This window comes from Leiobunum rupestre, chromosome 7 (assembly GCF_980474605.1).
Source record: "Leiobunum rupestre chromosome 7, qqLeiRupe1.1.hap1, whole genome shotgun sequence".
NCBI lineage: Eukaryota > Metazoa > Arthropoda > Arachnida > Opiliones > Sclerosomatidae > Leiobunum > Leiobunum rupestre.
Window position 1 is genome coordinate 45,624,726 of NC_143390.1, and position 19,099 is coordinate 45,643,824.

The 19,099-nt window shown below is 32.2% G+C and overlaps 3 protein-coding genes across 10 annotated transcripts; all 3 read left to right on the top strand.

The window, feature by feature from the left end:
• Positions 1–221: 221 nt before the first annotated feature.
• LOC149936513 (BSD domain-containing protein 1-like) lies at positions 222–4,669 on the top strand. 2 transcript variants are annotated; one of them, XM_090153108.1, is made up of 9 exons: positions 222–389; positions 720–804; positions 879–995; positions 1,059–1,166; positions 1,278–1,448; positions 1,516–1,657; positions 3,201–3,452; positions 3,688–3,791; positions 3,885–4,669. In XM_090153108.1, exons 1-9 carry the CDS (start codon positions 361–363, stop codon positions 3,909–3,911), a joined length of 1,035 nt encoding a protein of 344 aa, XP_090009234.1. In that variant the 5' UTR covers positions 222–360; the 3' UTR covers positions 3,912–4,669. The 2 variants fall into 2 exon arrangements, with proteins under 2 accessions (XP_090009234.1, XP_090009233.1); XM_090153107.1 differs by having other exon boundaries at positions 228–389; positions 1,059–1,214; positions 3,885–4,668.
• A 3,318-nt stretch (positions 4,670–7,987) lies between these two features.
• On the top strand, positions 7,988–13,204 carry Src64B (Tyrosine-protein kinase Src64B). Of its 4 annotated transcripts, XM_090180748.1 has the most exons (11): positions 8,564–8,649; positions 8,725–8,782; positions 8,956–9,097; positions 9,805–10,073; positions 10,277–10,370; positions 10,435–10,533; positions 10,609–10,862; positions 11,030–11,194; positions 11,263–11,522; positions 11,586–11,871; positions 11,937–13,204. In XM_090180748.1, the coding sequence occupies exons 4-11, from the start codon at positions 9,812–9,814 to the stop codon at positions 12,149–12,151; spliced, it is 1,635 nt and encodes a 544-aa protein (XP_090036874.1). In that variant the 5' UTR covers positions 8,564–8,649; positions 8,725–8,782; positions 8,956–9,097; positions 9,805–9,811; the 3' UTR covers positions 12,152–13,204. The 4 variants fall into 4 exon arrangements, with proteins under 4 accessions (XP_090036873.1, XP_090036876.1, XP_090036875.1 ...); XM_090180747.1 differs by lacking the exons at positions 8,564–8,649; positions 8,725–8,782 and adding an exon at positions 7,988–8,126; XM_090180750.1 differs by lacking the exons at positions 8,564–8,649; positions 8,725–8,782 and adding an exon at positions 7,988–8,126 and having other exon boundaries at positions 11,033–11,194.
• Positions 13,205–13,562: 358 nt separating this feature from the next.
• LOC149936515 (transmembrane protein 234 homolog) lies at positions 13,563–15,330 on the top strand. Of its 4 annotated transcripts, XM_090153022.1 has the most exons (8): positions 13,563–13,653; positions 13,720–13,799; positions 14,396–14,452; positions 14,520–14,677; positions 14,743–14,809; positions 14,879–14,971; positions 15,052–15,147; positions 15,212–15,325. In XM_090153022.1, the coding sequence occupies exons 3-7, from the start codon at positions 14,449–14,451 to the stop codon at positions 15,120–15,122; spliced, it is 393 nt and encodes a 130-aa protein (XP_090009148.1). In that variant the 5' UTR covers positions 13,563–13,653; positions 13,720–13,799; positions 14,396–14,448; the 3' UTR covers positions 15,123–15,147; positions 15,212–15,325. The 4 variants fall into 4 exon arrangements, with proteins under 4 accessions (XP_090009148.1, XP_090009151.1, XP_090009150.1 ...); XM_090153025.1 differs by having other exon boundaries at positions 14,869–14,971; positions 15,052–15,330; XM_090153024.1 differs by having other exon boundaries at positions 14,415–14,452; positions 15,052–15,329.
• Positions 15,331–19,099: the final 3,769 nt, after the last annotated feature.

The window sequence follows — 19,099 nt, forward strand, 5'->3', positions numbered from 1 at the left end:
TATATAATTAAGTATTTAAGTTATTAATTACGAAAACTTTCCGACTTACCTGGGTGCAGTAAATTTCTTTAATAAGCTTGACCTGCGAGAACAGAGCATAAGCAGACAATATTTAAAAAAGTTTATTTTATTTGAACGATAGAGAACGCCACCGACTAGTGATAGATGTGAGCGTTGATACGGATTTAGATAAATTGTCCCAAGGCGTTCATGTTGTCCCTAGAAACTCCTGCTGCAGTTCGTGGCTCTAGAAGTACTATATTCCCACCTCAATGACTTTTACCTACTGTGAAGTGTGAACAGTGAACTTGTGAAGCTGTGTTTTTAAAGTATAGGCCTAGATCAAATCAAAAGTTCACGATGGCGGAGCAAGCTGCAGCTGATTCGGAGTATGTTATTTTTTGGTTGATTATTAACTTTGATTATAATTTTCTTATCTTGTTAATATTTCTAGTGTTCTTTTTTATTGTTAAAACAACAATAAAAAAGAAATAATTTTTTTAGTAATGTCAATCGGGCGTATTTAAACCTAATTTTAAGTTTTAATATTTATTATGAAACAGGCTTAAAACTAAAATAGTGAAGAATATTTTTTGTTTGCCCTTCGTAACAACGCATTCTAACAGCTGGTTTTATTACATTTGGAATTAGTCATAGTTGTTATATTTCAGTTGAGGGTTGAATATACTTTTTAAACTACCAGTTGTTATTAATTGTAGGGTTTCTGAGGAAACGAATAGTGAAATGGAACCTATGCCAGGTTTTTCATGGGTAAACAGTTGGTGGCAATCGGCTAAAGAAAAGGTATTCTAATATATTATATAACTGTACTGAAATTGTTTTTTTCTATTAAAATATACTAAGAACACTATTCTTAGTCTTCCAGTGCCTTGGAGTTTATGAAGAAAGATTTGACAGAATTTTCACAAGTTGTTAAAGAAGATACAGTTTCAGCTATTTCAACAACCTCAGCACTGTTCAAAGAAAAATTAAACGTGAATTCCACCTTTAATATGTAATATTAAGCCAAACAAGTGTACTAATTAGTTTAAATGCAGGTAGATAGTGATGAGTCAGTTGCCGGGCGGGCCAGAATTGGTCTAACCACTTTAGTTAATTCAGTCAGTGGTGCCTTTTATCCAGTCAACGAACCCCAAGAAAATGAGGTGTTATTGATTCGTAATTCCCAACCAGTTTTGTTAGATAACTGGGAGGCAAGTGCCAGTAAAGTTGTTGTGATAGGTAAGTTTTCTATAAAACTTAATTTTTTGTCTTAGGCGGAGCTTCAAAAAATTAAAACGGAAAATAGCACATTTTGTCATGAACCTGAAGGACCTCCTGAATTGTACGAGTCATGGCTTGAATCATTTCGAATTGAAAACCACAGTGATGAAATTTCTCTAATTATGGTTAATAATCCAGAAACGAGACATATATATTCAAAATTAGTAAGTGTTCGTTAACCTGGGGCTATACTATATATTTTTTTTATGTGCTTTGATGTTTTTTCTATAGGTTCCCGCAGCTATTTCTAATGTTGAATTCTGGCAACGATATTTCTACAGAGTCCATCAGCTAAAGGAAAAGGAAGCAAAGCGAGCTGAACTAGTAAAAAGGGTTGATGTAGAAAATATTGAAGACCTTGCTTGGGAAGATGGTCAGTATAGTCAGAACGCAAGCATTTTACCATGAATTTACATATGTGCACCATTTGAATGTCTAAGGTAGACTATAAGGGCTATTATGATTCCCATAAAACTAAGCTTTGTACCTGATATTTTTCCTTGTCCTATGGTACTTAATATCTATACAATATTAAGCCTAGGCTCAAATAGAAGTTAACTTAATCACATTTGCCCTTTTTTAACCTTCTAATACATGAATTTATGCATAACTAGACAATTACCGTAAAGAGCATAATAATTAGGCCTCGCAACCCGTTTTTCTAAGGCTTGAACGAGTACCCGAGTCCTTTGCCAAGGCCAAAAAATTACTCGAAGTGGACTGAGCCAGAAAAAAATTCGGGATGAGTCCGTTATTTTGCCGACTAGTCTGTCATTACTGGCGTGCGAGAAATTTAAATTTCCGGAATGTCGCTACAGTATCCATTTAAGTGCACTGTGCACACAGTTTGTTTGATGGAGATAATAATAAAAAAAACTCAATGTAAAAAAGCTAAAAAAAGAAAAAAATAATAACCAAAATAGTTTATCAAATGTTGCTGGTGAATAATAAGTTTAATAACCATTATTATCCAGATATAAAAAGGTTTTTTTTTTAAGAGAAAATATATTTGTAATTATAATTTAATACCATTAAGCCAAAAATCTTAAAATTAGTAGTTAGTGTTTGAATTTTGTACACAACTCTAAATAGTAATTTTATAATCAGGACTCGAATTAGACTCGACACCATATTTAAGGACTCGAGCGAGTCCAACTATCAAAGACTTGTTCAAGTCCAATTTTTCAAGACTCGGGATAAGACTCGAAACCCAAAAAACAGTACTCGCACAGGCCTAATAATAATTATCCGAGAATGAATCTGATTATTTGATACATTTTCTGGTTAATTTATATTCTGAGTGAGTTTTCAACCTTTTAACAATGGCAAGCAGCTAATGAATTTGAAAATGTGCCATGTCGTATTTCCATCTAGTTGAAACCCATAGTGTTTGTACGGGTTACCAACCCCGACCGCAATGATAAAAAATTAAGCAATTTTTTGGGGTTAAGGTTTTTATAATTTTAAACGGTTGCACCCCATTAAAAATAAAAGATGGGTTCCTCACCTCCCTTTTTTCGTGGGTGATAATGGAATTAGTTGGATGACCTTCGCAATGCATCACTGATGGGGTTTCCACTTTTTTAGTTTTAGAATTGTTGTCTCGGCTGCAGAGTGCAGTGGTAATCTTATACAATATAAATAACTTAACTACTTACTTGGAAACTTGAATAAATACCTTTAAAATTCACAGTTATCTAAAATGGGGGCATTTTCATTATTCATATTAATAGTTTCCCATCCCTGAACCGACTTTCTTTTTCTGGGGATAGCCCAACCTCGATTGGACCCAGTACGGACACTTGAATTAGTTTCTATGAGTGCATTCCAGTATGGTTTCAATGGAGCTATAGACATTCCAAGTGTGTACATATATAATTTCCTGGTTTTACTCAATAACGTTGTTAATTTCATAGAAGAAGAAACGTTATCAACCTACAATGAAAAAAACACGATCATGTCTCCCAGTAATGTACTTCTTACCCAACCTTCATCCGTTAATGTTGGGCTTTCGCCAAAACCTACAGACCAAATTTTAGAGACAAAAGATAAAGAAGATTTATCGAGGAATGTAAAATTAACTACTGAGCCAACAGGAGAGGAATTAATTGAAAAGCAAAATTCCAGTTCTAGCAATTCTTTGGCCGCTTCGAACTCGAGTGATAAAGGTATTATAACAGTTATATAAAATACCACTCTAGTCAGTGCTCGAAAAGGACTTATTCACGAACTGGAACGTGTTTCCTTTCAAAACATCCAATTATTTGGCAAAACAGGAGCTGTGCAATAAAAAATAATCTTTACAAACCAAAACGATATGAGGAAAAACTTTTACGAAATGGAAAGGCGTTCAGGTCCATTTTGAACATTGATACTAGTTTTAAAAATGTTTGATTTTTTAAGACGGAACAACCGGAGACGAATGGGAAAAAGATTTCGAAGCTGAAATTTGTGATTTTCTCCAAAAAGAACCCGATCTATTAATTGAAGAACCTAAAATTCAACAAGTTTGTATTTGAAATATTATGTTGTTTTTTTGTATCAGTTACACTTTACCAATTAAAATTCTTTCAATTATACCTATCATGGCAATCTTTCAGGATGAGGATTGGGAAAAATGGGAGTAAATATATAAATCATTTTTTTTAAATATAAATATGAATATATTCCCGTAAAAAAAATTATATAATACATTTTATTGGAGGTTTAGTCATTTTTTACATCGTACATGTATAAAATTAAAATATTTTTCCACTTTATTGTTTATAAAAATTGTAAATACAATGTTGAATGTTACTCTTAATTTTTAAGGTTTAATCAAAAATTCAAAATATAGTTCCCTGAATGTGTTTGCTCATTTTTAATTTTACATATTTGTATAATAATTTTCGTTTGCTTTCCATTTGTTTTGTTAGTGGAAAATGCTTTTTAAATTTGTTTAACATGGTGGTTTTTTCTAAAAGCTTATTCACACGAAGTAACATTTTTGCAAATTTTTTTCTGGAACTGCTGAGATTTTGCATGGTAGAAATTTTTTCAAAATTCCTAAAAAGGTGTCTACTTTTACAATATAAATTTGATAAATTAAAGTGGGTAAGATAAATATTTTCATCTATTTTTGTTCAAATTGATTTAAATATTTGGCTTTAAGCTTTGGCAATATAAATGGTCCTATAAATGTCTATGACAAGTGGTGAAAACATTTTTTACATATCCAAGAAGCAACTTGGTTGGGTTTGCGACTCATGTTGAGCAACAATGTATTACAAAAATTGTTTGTTCATGTGAATAGAGCTTAAGATAAAATTTTGCTTGGAGACTTTCTAACAATTCTTTTAAGAGTTATTATTGTTGTTTAAAAGGTGAAAAATAAAATAATCTGTAAATAATGTTTTTTACGTTTAAATGTAGTATTTACATCTCAATCAATTATTTTTGCTTTCAGTGAATACAGTTATAGCATGAAACTACTAGAAAAACTCAAAAAATGTCAACTTTGGAGGGGAAAAATACTACCTCCATCTATAGGTCTTCTGTATTTTCACATAGAAAATCTATAGGCACAAGGAGCGCATTGATTGATTTTAATCTAATAATTTTTAATTTTTTTTATCCTCCAAAGTTGATCTTTTCTACGTTTTCATGTACTTTAATGTTGTATCTCTTAAAATCAAAAGTTGGCTGTGGCTCGTCTCTTTCAAATACCATAACTCCTAAATATTTTCTTAGAAATATTATTTCAATTTAAAAATGTTACGCATTTATGGAAAATACCCTTCGTTTCCTTCCAAAAAAATAAATAATCTTATTTTATAGCCTTGATCTTAAAACATTGAAATTGCCGCCATTAATTTTGACCCAGCATCTAGCAGCGCTGTTAAGGAAGAAGCGACTAAAATGTAGCAGCGATTCCCAATTTCATTGGCTACTGATTACGTCATCGTGTTTCATTTCCGCGGTTTATTCCAAATCGATTTCTAGGCCAGGCTGAGCTGCGTTCAGTAACACTCCTAGGTAAGAATCTATGAAAAATATTCCGAACAGCCTGAACAGCTGGTTGACATATGAAGTTATTATAAAGTTTTTCATCTTAGTGACGTCTATTATACTTTCTGGTATAAACAAATAATGTTTACATTTACTAATGAATGAACTTTCATATGAGCAGTCGGCCAAATGAGAAGTCGACCAAATGAGCAGTCGGCCAAATGAGCAGTTGGACAAATGAGCAGTCGGCCAAATGAGCAGTCGGCCAAATGAGCAGTCGGCCAAATGAGCAGTCGGCCAAACGAGCAGTCGGCCAAATGGACAGTCGGACAAATGTTCAATCGGCCAAATGAGCAGTCCAAGTCGGCTAAATGGACAGTCGGCGTAACGTGTATTTTGTGGTGGGCCAAACGAAACTCTCCCGCTGGAAGAGCCGGCTATTTTGTTGATAACGCAATCGTGACGTCACAGCACACGGGAAGGCGAGTTGCAGACGACACGACAGACGATATTTTATAAAATTTACAACAATCGTAAAAAAGCGTTCAACAGACGTGGCGTCACTCACGATTGCAAACGGAGATCAACGGTTAATTAACAATTTATCCTCCGTTGAGCGTCACTGAACGCGGCCATGATGGTTTTGTGTAATTGAAAGGTTTTCGCGACCGGAAACTATCGCTATGCCCCCTTTTGTTCGCCATTGAATCCTAGATAGGTAGCGGCTAAAACAGACGCTATTAGTTTTTCTTCATCGTTATTCGTAAATTTTACTTAATAAATAATGATACTTGCATTTTAATATATTTTTTGCAGCGTTTGCTTATATTTTGATAAGTTTATCTAAGAAAAAACGTTTTTATAACTTTTTAATTGCCTATAGCAGACCATAGAAATCTCATAGGTAACTAGAATGCTGCCGTGTAACTGGCAAATGGGCCAAACGCCGTGGCAGATGATAGCCAGATCTCAGCCAATCAGAGCTCAAAGAGTGGTTCTGCCAAGAATTTAATGTCACCAGAGAGAATGACGTCACCTATCTCCCGCTATAGTAGCGGATCCCAGGAGGATTATTATCCTCCTGGGGGGAACCACTCTACGGCCTCTCATTGGCTGAAGGTTCAAGGCGAACTGGCGTCAAGCTCGGCCGTAGGCGGCAGCATTCTAGTTACCTATGAGATTTCTATGTAGCAGACGCTAGATCGTAGGTGCTACCTCGGAGAAGCTAGCGCCGTTTATGACACCAAAGATAATTTAAACTCGTACCCTAGATTCAAATACTGAGAGCTTTCCCATTGACGGTTTTGTTACGAAGCGTTTACCCTTTTCCGGCACGTGACCTCAGAAAAATCGGGCTCCATCGGTTGCGGTAAGGGGCAAACCATGGAGCGAATTTTTTCTGAGTTCCAGCGGGAAGTGGATAAACGCTATCGGCAACGCGCGACAGAGTGATTTCGAATCTAGAGTACGAGTTTAAATTATCTTTGATGACACCTAGACTCGTTTCGGTCGCGACTAGGGATGTTTCGGTTTAATTTAACGGTACATGTTAAGCCTATGTCATTTAATTAATAAAATAGTTATTACATCATTCATGAAAAACAGCACCTCTAGTCCATAAGAAACCAATCAGTACCTTCATAAGTTTATTATATTGTTACATAAGTGTGACACTTCCTATTCTTCACATGCAAAAGTTTTACTGAGAGCTATTCACAAAACAGACTGCATTACGGGCTTCGTCGCCGTTTTGTGTCCGCTAATTGCTAACGCATCACACGTAGCCTTTGACAGCGCCTCGCTAAGGGGAGATTTTCTTCTTGTGATGACGTCACTCCGTTACTACTTACTAGCTCTCAGTAAAATATTCCCCAAAGTGACACTCTTATGGAACAATATTATAGACTTATGGTACCTTGAAGTTAAAACCGAGCACCTGAAAAAGACTAGTGTTCAGTAAAAAACCGGTTACTCATCGCTGAGAGTTACTGAACATCAGTTTTTCGCAGTTTTTTATTAGTTTAGGCTAGAGCTAGATTAGGCTAACATTATTTTATTACAAAATTAAGTTATTATATGAATACTAAGGTCTTTAAAAATTACATTGAAGTGTGAGAAGATTTTTGACTAATGAAAATCGAAAAGCATTGCTAAGCGTAGTCACGTAGAATATAATTGTTCCCAAACAAAGAAAATATAGAAGAGGAATAGCAACTCACTACATGAGAGAAAAAGTCAAGCAAGTTTAAAAAACCATTTTAAGAAAAACTACCTTTTTGTTTTATATCTAGAATAATTCCAGAAATAATCTAATAATGGAAATATAATAAAAATAGTATTAAATTATCAATAAAAATAAATAATTATGTATTTATATTTAGAAACACTCGAGGATTCTTAGCCTATTTCTATTTTATTTTCCTATAAATCGTTTTGATTGACTTTTGCTCTCAGGTAGTGAACTGTATTTTTTATACGGCTTTAACATGTATCTCGAGGTTCTAAAACTAAGGATTTGTGCAGAGTACTTCCAGTTAATAAATATTCTAATAGATGAGGCTTTAGTCATAACATTACCCGAGGGTACTAGGTCATAGTTGATATCTAAAATTTCATATATCAATGATAAATCGGTGGAATTTCTATTCCTCTTCTATACTTTCTATGATCGAATTCCGAAATTGGGAGTTCGGATTTTTCGGAAACTCCTTTCGGAAGTCGCTGACAAGTTTTTCTTATTTTTTCTTGAATTTACAATGTTTTTTATTAATTTTGTTATTATTCATTGAGTTTAATTGGAATGTAATTATCGGTATTTCAATGTTAAAGTTCGGAAAGGATTGCTATTTTTTTAGGTAAGTTCGTAGATTGAATATAAACAGAGCAATTATTGAGCCAAGGCTTAAGATAATTTTTCTATAGGCGACCCTTATTGCCTGCTTGGACAAATAAACCAAACTAGCCAAGCTACAGTAGCTACCTGCTTGCGCTTTATTTTTCTCTTTGATTTGGCATTTTACTTAAATAAGCCTCGGTTAATGATCATCTTCGGCCTTTTTGCCAACGTAATCTTTGTTTTTTTTTATAAGGCGTGACTTAACTAAGCTATTTAATGTTGATTATCTTTAAGTTTTCTTGAATGTTTCTATTATACAATGACTAACAGGCTGGAGCTTTGATAAATTTTTAATCCTTTTCAGTCACAGCAAAATTAGTATGATAGTTTTTTAGTGACCACTTAAAACCAATAATTATTAATTCAAAGTACTATTTATTATGTGCTTTTGATTTAGTTAGCTGTGTAAATGACCTCCCAATATTAATAAAACTTATCATGTTACTTACTTAATATGATATAAATTTGTCATGAATGAAGTGGTGAGATAAGTCTTATCTTATGCATAAAGCTAGTTTATCATCCTACTATAACGCATGGACTTTTTATTACCATAGTTATTACTTTATTACCAAGTTACTTTTCTCTTATTACTTAGTTGTTAAATTTTAAAGGGTAAGTTTTCTTTACCACTCATTGAGAACCTAGTAGTCTGTAGATAGCTCAAATAATGTTACATAGACTTGGCAATGTGAAATGTACAATCTAGTAGCTTCAAAAGTGCAGTGGTGCTTGTTGAGAAACAGGTTGATTTAGTTGTTAAGTACTGATAAAAGCTTAATTTTCAGATAATACGCAATTAGGTACATCTTCAGTTGTGTTGGTTATGAACTGCAATATGTGGGGTATTGAATTCATAAAAATGCAACATCTGTGCCAAATTTACAATTAATGTACCAGAGATAAAACAATCTGGTACTCAGCTCAAAGGTAAATGGAACTTTAGATCTAATAATGCTTAGTGAGTTTCAGTTGTGTGTTACTTTACTTAAGGTATACCAAAATTAATTTTATAGACCAGTTACATTAATTAAATATATTGTCCCATTATTACATTCACATTATCAGCTTAATTTCGCTACAACCACTATTTTCTAATTATCTGTTAAAATATCATACTAAACTAAATGTGGTGGTTCTTAGAAGGAAATTGCAACTGTATTTTCTTATCAGTTCATTTCCTGTCATAAGGGAACCCAATATACTTTATGCCAAACAAGCTGTAACCAGGAACACTTACAAAATTCTTCATTACTTATTGTTAAGCATGTATTACAGTAAATAGCATGTGCATATTCCTTGCCATCTATTACACTCTTATATTAAGTATTATTATATGATATAATACTTAATATATGGTTGTAATAGATGAAATATACTTTAATTAAATGTAAATTTTATTTTAAAATCACACAGTATAGTTTCAGAACCCTCTCTTTTTAACTGTAGATTGGAACTGAAAAGTATTATGTGGTTTTTAAATAAAAGTTAATTTAAATCACTAAGCATCTGTCTCTTTAAATATATTTAGTTATTATTTGAATTTAACCTCGGTTAATATATTTTGTTTATAATGATAAAGAAAATGGAATACCATTTTTATTGATGTGTTATATTTGTTAATGTTTATTTTCCAGTTTAGTGATGGGTAACTGTTTAGAGAAAAATGTGGACCACAATTACAGCCCATCCAATAAAGCCTCTATGGATGCACCTCCGTCCACGATTGGAGGTGGTCATCAGGGGTCGCAACTGGGTGTGCCTGGTAACCGAAGTGACAATGGACTAGATCCCCGTTATCGGTATACTAGATCTCCCACGGCTAATAACACCCAGATAAATCCTATTTCTGTTAGTGATAATAACAGCATTCAAACTTGTACCATTGTAACATCTGTCCAAAAGGGTAATTAATTAGCTTCGCATTGACTGGGGCCCAGATTCTACTCTTGTCGTTAATGATTAATCTAAAGTAATTTTTGTTAGTTATCATCATTTAAATGAGCTAATGATTTTTTATTAATTTTTAACGTTTTGGAATAGAATCGCAGCCTAGTTTTTTACTTTATAGTATACAGGACTTATGCATATTCATATTAACTTATATAGGAAACATAGTCGTTGGAATATATACTCATGAAGCTCGGGATGATGGGGATCTTAGTTTTCAAAAAGGAGATAGACTGCTTATATTAGATGGAAGGTAGGTTTTTAAAGTGACATGTTTCATTTACTTTGGAATGTCTGTTTAATTTGCGTATCAACAGTGATAATGATTGGTGGAACGCAAAACACTTGGGGAATCATAAAACTGGTTATATCCCTCGTAATTTCGTTGCTCTTGAAAAGACGGTGGAAAGTGAAGAGTATGTGATTTTGGTTTACGAGTTCATTACATATATCCACTTTTGCAGAGATTAATGTACATTTTTACTTTGAAGTTGGTTTTTTGGAGATATATCGAGAAAAGAAGCGGAAAAACTATTAATGCTCCCAACAAATGTCCGTGGAACTTTCTTGCTTCGTAACAGTGAGCAGACATCTGGAGCGTATTCTCTCTCTGTTAGAGATTGGGAACCACAGAAAAATGATCATGTCAAGCATTACAAAGTCAAAGTGCTAGATAACGGTGGTTTTTACGTAACTACTCGTAAAACATTCTCTACGTTACAAGAATTGGTCACTTTTTATAAAGGTGGTATTCCATGTCTTCGTAAACTGCTGGTTAATTTGTTTTGTCTCATTGCATTTTGTTTTTCTGTTGGATGCTATAATTTATTTTTGTCCTGGCATGATTTTTTCCCTCTCTACCTTGTTTTATTCCCCCTAAACTTCATGCCATGGCCTTTACTTGCCTTTCAGAAGGCGCTAACGGCCTCTGCTACAAACTGACGAAGCCATGTCCAAAGCCCAAACCTCATATGTGGGATCTTTCGCCTGAGACACGTGATGAATGGGAGATATCCAGAAACTCTCTACAATTTATTCGAAAGCTTGGCAGTGGAAATTTTGGGGATGTTTGGTTTGGTATGTATCTTCATTTCTACCCTTTTTGGGTTTGTTTCATTAAAATTAAGTGGTTTAATTTTTCCTAGGAATGTGGAAAGGAAGTACCGAAGTTGCTATTAAGACTTTGAAAACTGGAACTATGGACACTCAAGCCTTCCTTCAAGAGGCTTCAATTATGAAGAAATTTAGGCACGAGAAGCTGGTTTCTCTCTACGCTGTCTGCTCCAAAGAAGAACCAATATTCATAGTTACCGAGTACATGGCCAATGGCAGCCTACTAGACTACTTAAGAAACGGAGATGGAAAATCTCTGAAACTTCCAATTTTGATTGATATGGCGTCCCAGGTAAATTTTACATATATTTTTGTAATACTTAATTGTGATGTATTAAATTTTTCATTTAATCAGATTGCGAGTGGTATGGCTTATTTAGAAAGTCAACAGTTAATCCATCGTGATTTGGCTGCTAGAAATATTTTGGTTGGTGATAATAATGTTGTAAAAGTGGCCGATTTTGGGCTTGCAAGGGTGATAGAGGATTCCGAATACACTGCCAGACAAGGTGCGAAGTTCCCCATTAAGTGGACAGCTCCCGAAGCTGCTCTGTATGGTAAATTTTCCATCAAGTCTGATGTTTGGTCCTATGGTATTCTGCTTTTCGAACTGGTCACACACGGACAAGTACCGTATCCTGGTAATAACCAACAAGCTAAATTTACTATTTTATTATCTGAATCTAAACTGAATTGTTTTTTTTAGGTATGCAAAATCGGGAAGTTATTGAACAAGTTGAAAGAGGTTACCGCATGCCCAAACCAAACAATTGCGAATGTCCAGACTCAGTTTACAACACCATGATTCACTGCTGGGACTCAGATCCCGAGCGAAGGCCAACTTTTGAGTATCTGTACACTTTTTTTGATGATTATTTTGTTTCAACTGAGCCAAGTTATCGTGATGCTGAAGATTTCTAAGAAATTTTCAATAAAATATTTGGACACAACTCTCGCACGAAAGTTTTTAACACCGTACAGTACCCCTACTCTCTCTCTCTTTCTCAGAAGCTTAACTGAAATTACAAGAACTTGAAATAACTAAAAAGTGCCTTCACACGGCTATGCCAAAATAATGTGAGGTGACAATTTTTTAGAACCAAACTAATGGTTCTTTCCCTTTTTTATACGCGTATTTTTGATGAGCCTTTAAGGCCTAATTTATTTCGCAATTGATCCTATCGATAGAGGAAATTTGCCAATGAAGAAATCAATGTGTGAGAATTTAAAATAAAGATAATGAGATACCAAAGTCACTCGTTTAAAACTAATTGGAAGATTTAAAATAGTGCTAGAGAAAGTATCGAACAAGTTTTTCTATTCGAATGGAAAAGAAATAAACCAAGACAAATTATTTACAGGATAGTTCTTAATGGTTTCGAGAATGTTTGATAACTTTTCTAAGAAGGAAAAATATATATATATCGTGCGTCTTTCCACGTGATCTTATTTTGTGAATGGTAGACAATTTTATACTACAAGATAATTATGTAATAGTTTTTTGCTTTTTTTATTATTTAATGCTTATATTAAAGTTGCTGTACATTTTACTTTTGTTTTTTTTCTCTGGATGTGTTAAGCTTTGGGTTTCTTTTTCACATGGCTTATTTTTCTACCATTTGCATTCCAGAATGTACATTTTTTAGCTGTTTTTTTTCAGGATTGAAAGTTATCTTTGAGAATTATGTGAACAATTCGTACTAATTGAAAGTTATTGGTACTTGTTGAACGATGATGTGACCCATTTAAATTTATTTAAAAAATATATTATTGACAAAAGAATATTTCTCTCTATTTGAAAGAAACCATTTTTTTTAAATACCCCCACCCACCCTCTCTATAAATGTATGTGCCATTTTAAGTTTAGTTGGTTGCTTTTAATTGTATTTTATTTGAAATAATGGCCTATAATGTAATAATTATAAAAAGAGTTTTGTAACCTTATATAAAATGGAAACTAGTATTTTGTAGCTCAAACCTTCCAGGCTAAAAAGTAACTCAGTATTAAATTGATTTTTAGGAATTTACTGGTTATTTTTTAAACAATTTATTTAAGTACTGCTCAAGAAGCCATGGGGGCTGATGTTTAAGCTTTTATCCATCCAAATTTCATTCAGCATTTTACATCTTTCGCGCTCTTTAAATTTGAATAATCCGCCCAAAAGAAAAATAAAATAGAATAAGTGTGACCCATCAAATTCAGCTATTCCGTAAAGAGTTGGCAGAATGAATCCAGCTAAACCAATCAAAATCAAGAATTTGTGAAAGTCAGCCAGTAAAAAGTAAGTTATGTAAAATTTCAACGTTCGATTAATATTTTCTTTACTAGATGGCGCAAATGGTTCTGTGTTTTATACAGTAAGCTCCTCCAATAATAATCATTGCGTAATTTTCGCGTCTCCCTAGTTGGTTGACTAAAATAGGTAGTAATTTAATTAAAATGTTTAATTTGTTTCTGTAATTTAAAAATTTTGGTTTGCTTATTCCAGCGTACGTCAGTGGTCGTACTCTGCGAGACTGCGACACGCTCTTGGACATTAAGCCTTGGACAAGATTCTACAATTTTAAAGTAATTGATTTTTTTCTTGCTTTTGACTTTTCCTCTTCTTATTATGTGTGAAATGTAACTCTCACAGTACAACATGCATATAAATATCGTTGACTCTTGCTGCGCTTTTAGTTTTTATTATAACACTATTTTTTTTTAATCTTCAACCAAATAACTGCCATTTCCCCCCCAACAAATGATTAGAAGATTGCCATGGTAGTTTAGTATGTTTCAACTTGGATTGGTTTCAATTGTCTTTTGTTTCAACATGGCCTTTAATCCCCTTGTGATAGGGATGCTACTTATTCGAAATTTGATTTTGTTTTTGATTGGTTTTTGGATTTTATAAGCATTTATTTAAACTAGCCATAGTAGCACTTTTGGTTTTTCATCCAGCTTTTATGGTCTGGTAGAATTTTCACTTCAATTAAAAATGTAGTTTGATTATCCAGTACTTCTATGTTTTTTTTGTGTTTTCCATATTTTTGGCTCCTATTTTAAACAATTCTATGACATGAAATTCTTGCTTGTTAAAGCTTGTAGACGGTAGTTATGACGAGCTTTTTTTGGTTTGAAAGAACAAATCCAGTAACTATGTTCTTTCGTTTATTTAATAGAGCCAGTTTTCTATTACAGTAACTAATATTTTCAATGATAATAAAGTGATACCATGGGTATGTTTGAAAACTCAATTTTTCTTCAAAATTTTTATTATCGTGATATATATGATGATACTTTTAGTATCCGAATCAATAATTTGGTTCGTGCTTGTGGCAGCAATATGGGGTTTTACCACCCCTCTTTTGAGGCACGGAAGTGTTGGTATTGAGAAAGTTAGTGGTAAAACATTCCTTCACCGTTGGGTGAATGAGCTAACTTTCTTAGCCACTAACTGGAAAGTAAGTTTGGTGACAATATACACACATAAATTGCTTTTCAAATTTGTTAAAACTGTGTATTTCAGTATATATTAATCTTTTTGATTAATCAAAGTGGTTCCTTGATTTATGCTCTGGCTTTGGGTCCAGCTGGTCAGTTGCTTTACCATTTATTATTTATATTTTGTTATTGTCAATTGTGAATTTCAAAGGTGTGTTTAGATTTGTCATTCGCCGTTCCAATCACGAATGCGTTGACTTTTATCTTCACCACAATTGCCGGAAGGCTTTTAGGAGAGATGGAAAAAAATTGGAGTAGGCCTGTTTTTCAGTTTCTTTCAATTTGATTTGGTTGAAATGTCTAATATATCTGGAGTTTGATTTTATTCGTTCAGAATCGACTCTAGGAGTTGGACTTGTTGCTAGTGGAATTGTTTTATGTATCCTGGATAAACATTGGATTTAACCGCACATTAATTTTTATACAATATGTAATTATTTATTTTGAAGAAATGTCTTTAATATTTGTAAATAACAATATCTTAATAATTACAGCACAAATTATTGGTGTTTTTTAAAGTTGCCAGTTTAACTATTAAAATTTTCCATAATGATAAATCTAAAGCCAATTAACTTGGGAGTTAAATACAGGGCTTCCAGTGATCCTATAATTCTGAAATGGTCCTATAAAATCCTATAATAAAATTTTTTTCACCCATATTTTTAGCGTATTCAGTTAAAACCCACCTGATAAAATTTTGAAAGACCAACGAGAAATATATATAATTGGTCGTTTTTCTCAAGATTTGAAATTTACTTTTCTAATCTGTCTTGCGTTATGTCTCCATTTAAATACACATCATAAAACTTGGACGTTTTTCTATATTTTAACCCTCTAAAATTCCTTTAAACTGGTGATATTATTATCCTGTAATTTTGAAATTTGTATCCTATAATTATTCTATAATTTGGAAATTATTATCCTGTAATTTGGAAATTATTATCCTGTAATTTGGAAATTATTATCCTGTAATTTGGAAATTATTATCCTGTAATTTGGAAATTATTATCCTGTAATTTGGAAATTATTATCCTGTAATTTGGAAATTATTATCCTATAAATTGGAAATTATCCTATAATTTGGAAATTATCCTATAATTTGGAAATTATCCTATAATTTGGAAATTATCCTATAATTTGGAAATTATCCTATAATTTGGAAATTATCCTATAATTTGGAAATTATCCTATAATTTGGAAATTATTATCCTATAATTTGGAAATTATTATCCTGTAATTTGGAAATTATTATCCTGTAATTTGGAAATTATTATCCTGTAATTTGGAAATTATTATCCTGTAATTTGGAAATTATTATCCTGTAATTTGGAAATTATTATCCTGTAATTTGGAAATTATTATCCTGTAATTTGGAAATTATTATCCTGTAATTTGGAAATTATTATCCTGTAATTTGGAAATTATTATCCTATAATTTGGAAATTATTATCCTATAATTTGGAAATTATTATCCTATAATTTGGAAATTATCCTATAATTTGGAAATTATCCTATAATTTGGAAATTATCCTATAATTTGGAAATTATTATCCTGTAATTTGGAAATTATTATCCTGTAATTTGGAAATTATTATCCTGTAATTTGGAAATTATTATCCTGTAATTTGGAAATTATTATCCTGTAATTTGGAAATTATTATCCTGTAATTTGGAAATTATTATCCTGTAATTTGGAAATTATTATCCTGTAATTTGGAAATTATTATCCTGTAATTTGGAAATTATTATCCTATAATTTGGAAATTATTATCCTATAATTTGGAAATTATCCTATAATTTGGAAATTATCCTATAATTTGGAAATTATTATCCTATAATTTGGAAATTATTATCCTATAATTTGGAAATTATTATCCTATAATTTGGAAATTATTATCCTATAATTTGGAAATTATTATCCTATAATTTGGAAATTATTATCCTATAATTTGGAAATTATTATCCTATAATTTGGAAATTATTATCCTATAATTTGGAAATTATTATCCTATAATTTGGAAATTATTATCCTATAATTTGGAAATTATTATCCTATAATTTGGAAATTATTATCCTATAATTTGGAAATTATTATCCTATAATTTGGAAATTATTATCCTATAATTTGGAAATTATTATCCTATAATTTGGAAATTATTATCCTATAATTTGGAAATTATTATCCTATAATTTGGAAATTATTATCCTATAATTTGGAAATTATTATCCTATAATTTGGAAATTATTATCCTATAATTTGGAAATTATTATCCTATAATTTGGAAATTATTATCCTATAATTTGGAAATTATTATCCTATAATTTGGAAATTATTATCCTATAATTTGGAAATTATTATCCTATAATTTGGAAATTATTATCCTATAATTTGGAAATTATTATCCTATAATTTGGAAATTATTATCCTATAAATTGGAAATTATTATCCTATAAATTGGAAATTATTATCCTATAAATTGGAAATTATTATCCTATAAATTGGAAATTATTATCCTATAAATTGGAAATTATTATCCTATAAATTGGAAATTATTATCCTATAAATTGGAAATTATTATCCTATAAATTGGAAATTATTATCCTATAAATTGGAAATTATTATCCTATAAATTGGAAATTATTATCCTATAAATTGGAAATTATTATCCTATAAATTGGAAATTATTATCCTATAAATTGGAAATTATTATCCTATAAATTGGAAATTATTATCCTATAAATTGGAAATTATTATCCTATAAATTGGAAATTATTATCCTATAAATTGGAAATTATTATCCTATAAATTGGAAATTATTATCCTATAAATTGGAAATTATTATCCTATAAATTGGAAATTATTATCCTATAAATTGGAAATTATTATCCTGTAATTAGTAATGGCATTCAAGAGAAAAACTGTTGGGGGGGTCGGAATAAAGTTTTAAAAGTTTTTGGTGTATATAGCGGGGCCCTTCACACCAGGCGCGCAATTTAAAAACAAACAAAACAATAAAAAGCCCGAAGAACACTGTACAAATGGTTGAATTACACCAAAAACAAGGGAAAACAAAATAAGGAAACCGATCAGAATGTCAATGCACCGCACGTCGCAGAATAGCACAGGGACTGTTGATTGCATCAATTAATATATTTCATTGATTTATTGATAGGTGGCATAAAATTTTATCACTTGTACGGAAATCGAACTTATGCGGTATTTTAAGTTGTTCGTCTTTAACAGGTTTTCAGAAGTGTTTTGGGAAGTATATCGCGTCGAGGGAAGGTTGGCTGTAGGTCAGTACGTAAAGTAGAGCCTGTGGGCCAAAGGGATAAATATTGGATATATGATTGGCAATATTATATATCCCAGCTACTTAGACTTCTGTTTGGAGTCGCGAACTCCATAAATTATTATAATTATGGCTCAAAGTGCCCTAAAGCTTGTTTGCTGCGTTTCTTCTAGCACGGCCAACTTTGATCACGCGCTACAGCGGCCAACCCATTCATTGAATTTTCTATGTTTACCTGTGAACGAAAGTTATCTATATGGTTTGAGTGCCCCTAGCGGAATATTTTTATAACAGTTTTTGCATTGATGCCAATATAAAAACAAGCGTTGTGCTGAACTCCTACAGTTTATAGCGCGGGAGATCAAAGTTGGCCGTGCTTCTAGATTAGGATAGCTCTGCAGAAGGCAGCTTAGAACAAGCTATACTGCGTGTAGAGTGTAGAGTAGACAGACTCATGACACCCAGTCACCCACCCATACACACAATTAACACAAGGCCAAGCACACAGAAAAGACCAAACAATTTTAGGGATTAATATAGTATTTTTTAATGAACTAAAATCTTGAAGGGAAAAAACTTTGAATTAATTAAGTGGTCACCAGGGCCACTAAAACACCCCAAGCGTTTAATTTTTAAACTGGCCAGTGTGAGAAGCTTATGAATAAGCCTTAACAAAATATGAAAAGCTACTTAACTACCAAAAAGGTTATATAAAATGATAATAGAAACAGTACCTTCCTTTAAAGTTATCTCGATGTTTGAAAGCTCTGTTTTTGGGCGATATACTAATGGCTAGTAATATTTAATAGACGAGGCTTACGTCATAACCTTACCGGAAGTTATAGCCCCAACATATCCCGATATGAAATTTCAATTACTCTCTTATTTTCTTTGGACTTACAGCTGCTGCCTGTAGATTTTACAATGATAATTAATGTTCGGTTTCCTGCTGTAACAACCCTATTCCAGAATTTGAAATTTTTCGAATAGGGAAAGTGACGTCGCATCCCCCGCGGTATTTTTTGGCGTTGGCCAGGGAATTTTTCCAAAAAAGGATAGAAACGTCCCACAGGTTCTCTTTTTCGATTG

Bases quoted from the DNA above. Each gene is read 5' to 3' on its own strand.
- LOC149936513 (XM_090153107.1), top strand. From the start codon at position 361: ATGGCGGAGCAAGCTGCAGCTGATTCGGA. The intron at 1,449-1,515 runs GTAAGTGTTCGT...TTTTTTCTATAG, and splicing joins GACATATATATTCAAAATTA to GTTCCCGCAGCTATTTCTAA. The intron at 3,453-3,687 runs GTATTATAACAG...TGATTTTTTAAG, and splicing joins TTCGAACTCGAGTGATAAAG to ACGGAACAACCGGAGACGAA.
- Src64B (XM_090180747.1), top strand. From the start codon at position 9,812: ATGGGTAACTGTTTAGAGAAAAATGTGGACCACAATTACAGCCCATCC. The intron at 11,523-11,585 runs GTAAATTTTACA...TCATTTAATCAG, and splicing joins TGATTGATATGGCGTCCCAG to ATTGCGAGTGGTATGGCTTA. The intron at 11,872-11,936 runs GTAATAACCAAC...TGTTTTTTTTAG, and splicing joins CGGACAAGTACCGTATCCTG to GTATGCAAAATCGGGAAGTT.
- LOC149936515 (XM_090153024.1), top strand. The intron at 14,810-14,878 runs GTCAGTTGCTTT...AGGTGTGTTTAG, and splicing joins TCTGGCTTTGGGTCCAGCTG to ATTTGTCATTCGCCGTTCCA. The intron at 14,972-15,051 runs GTAGGCCTGTTT...TTATTCGTTCAG, and splicing joins AGAGATGGAAAAAAATTGGA to AATCGACTCTAGGAGTTGGA.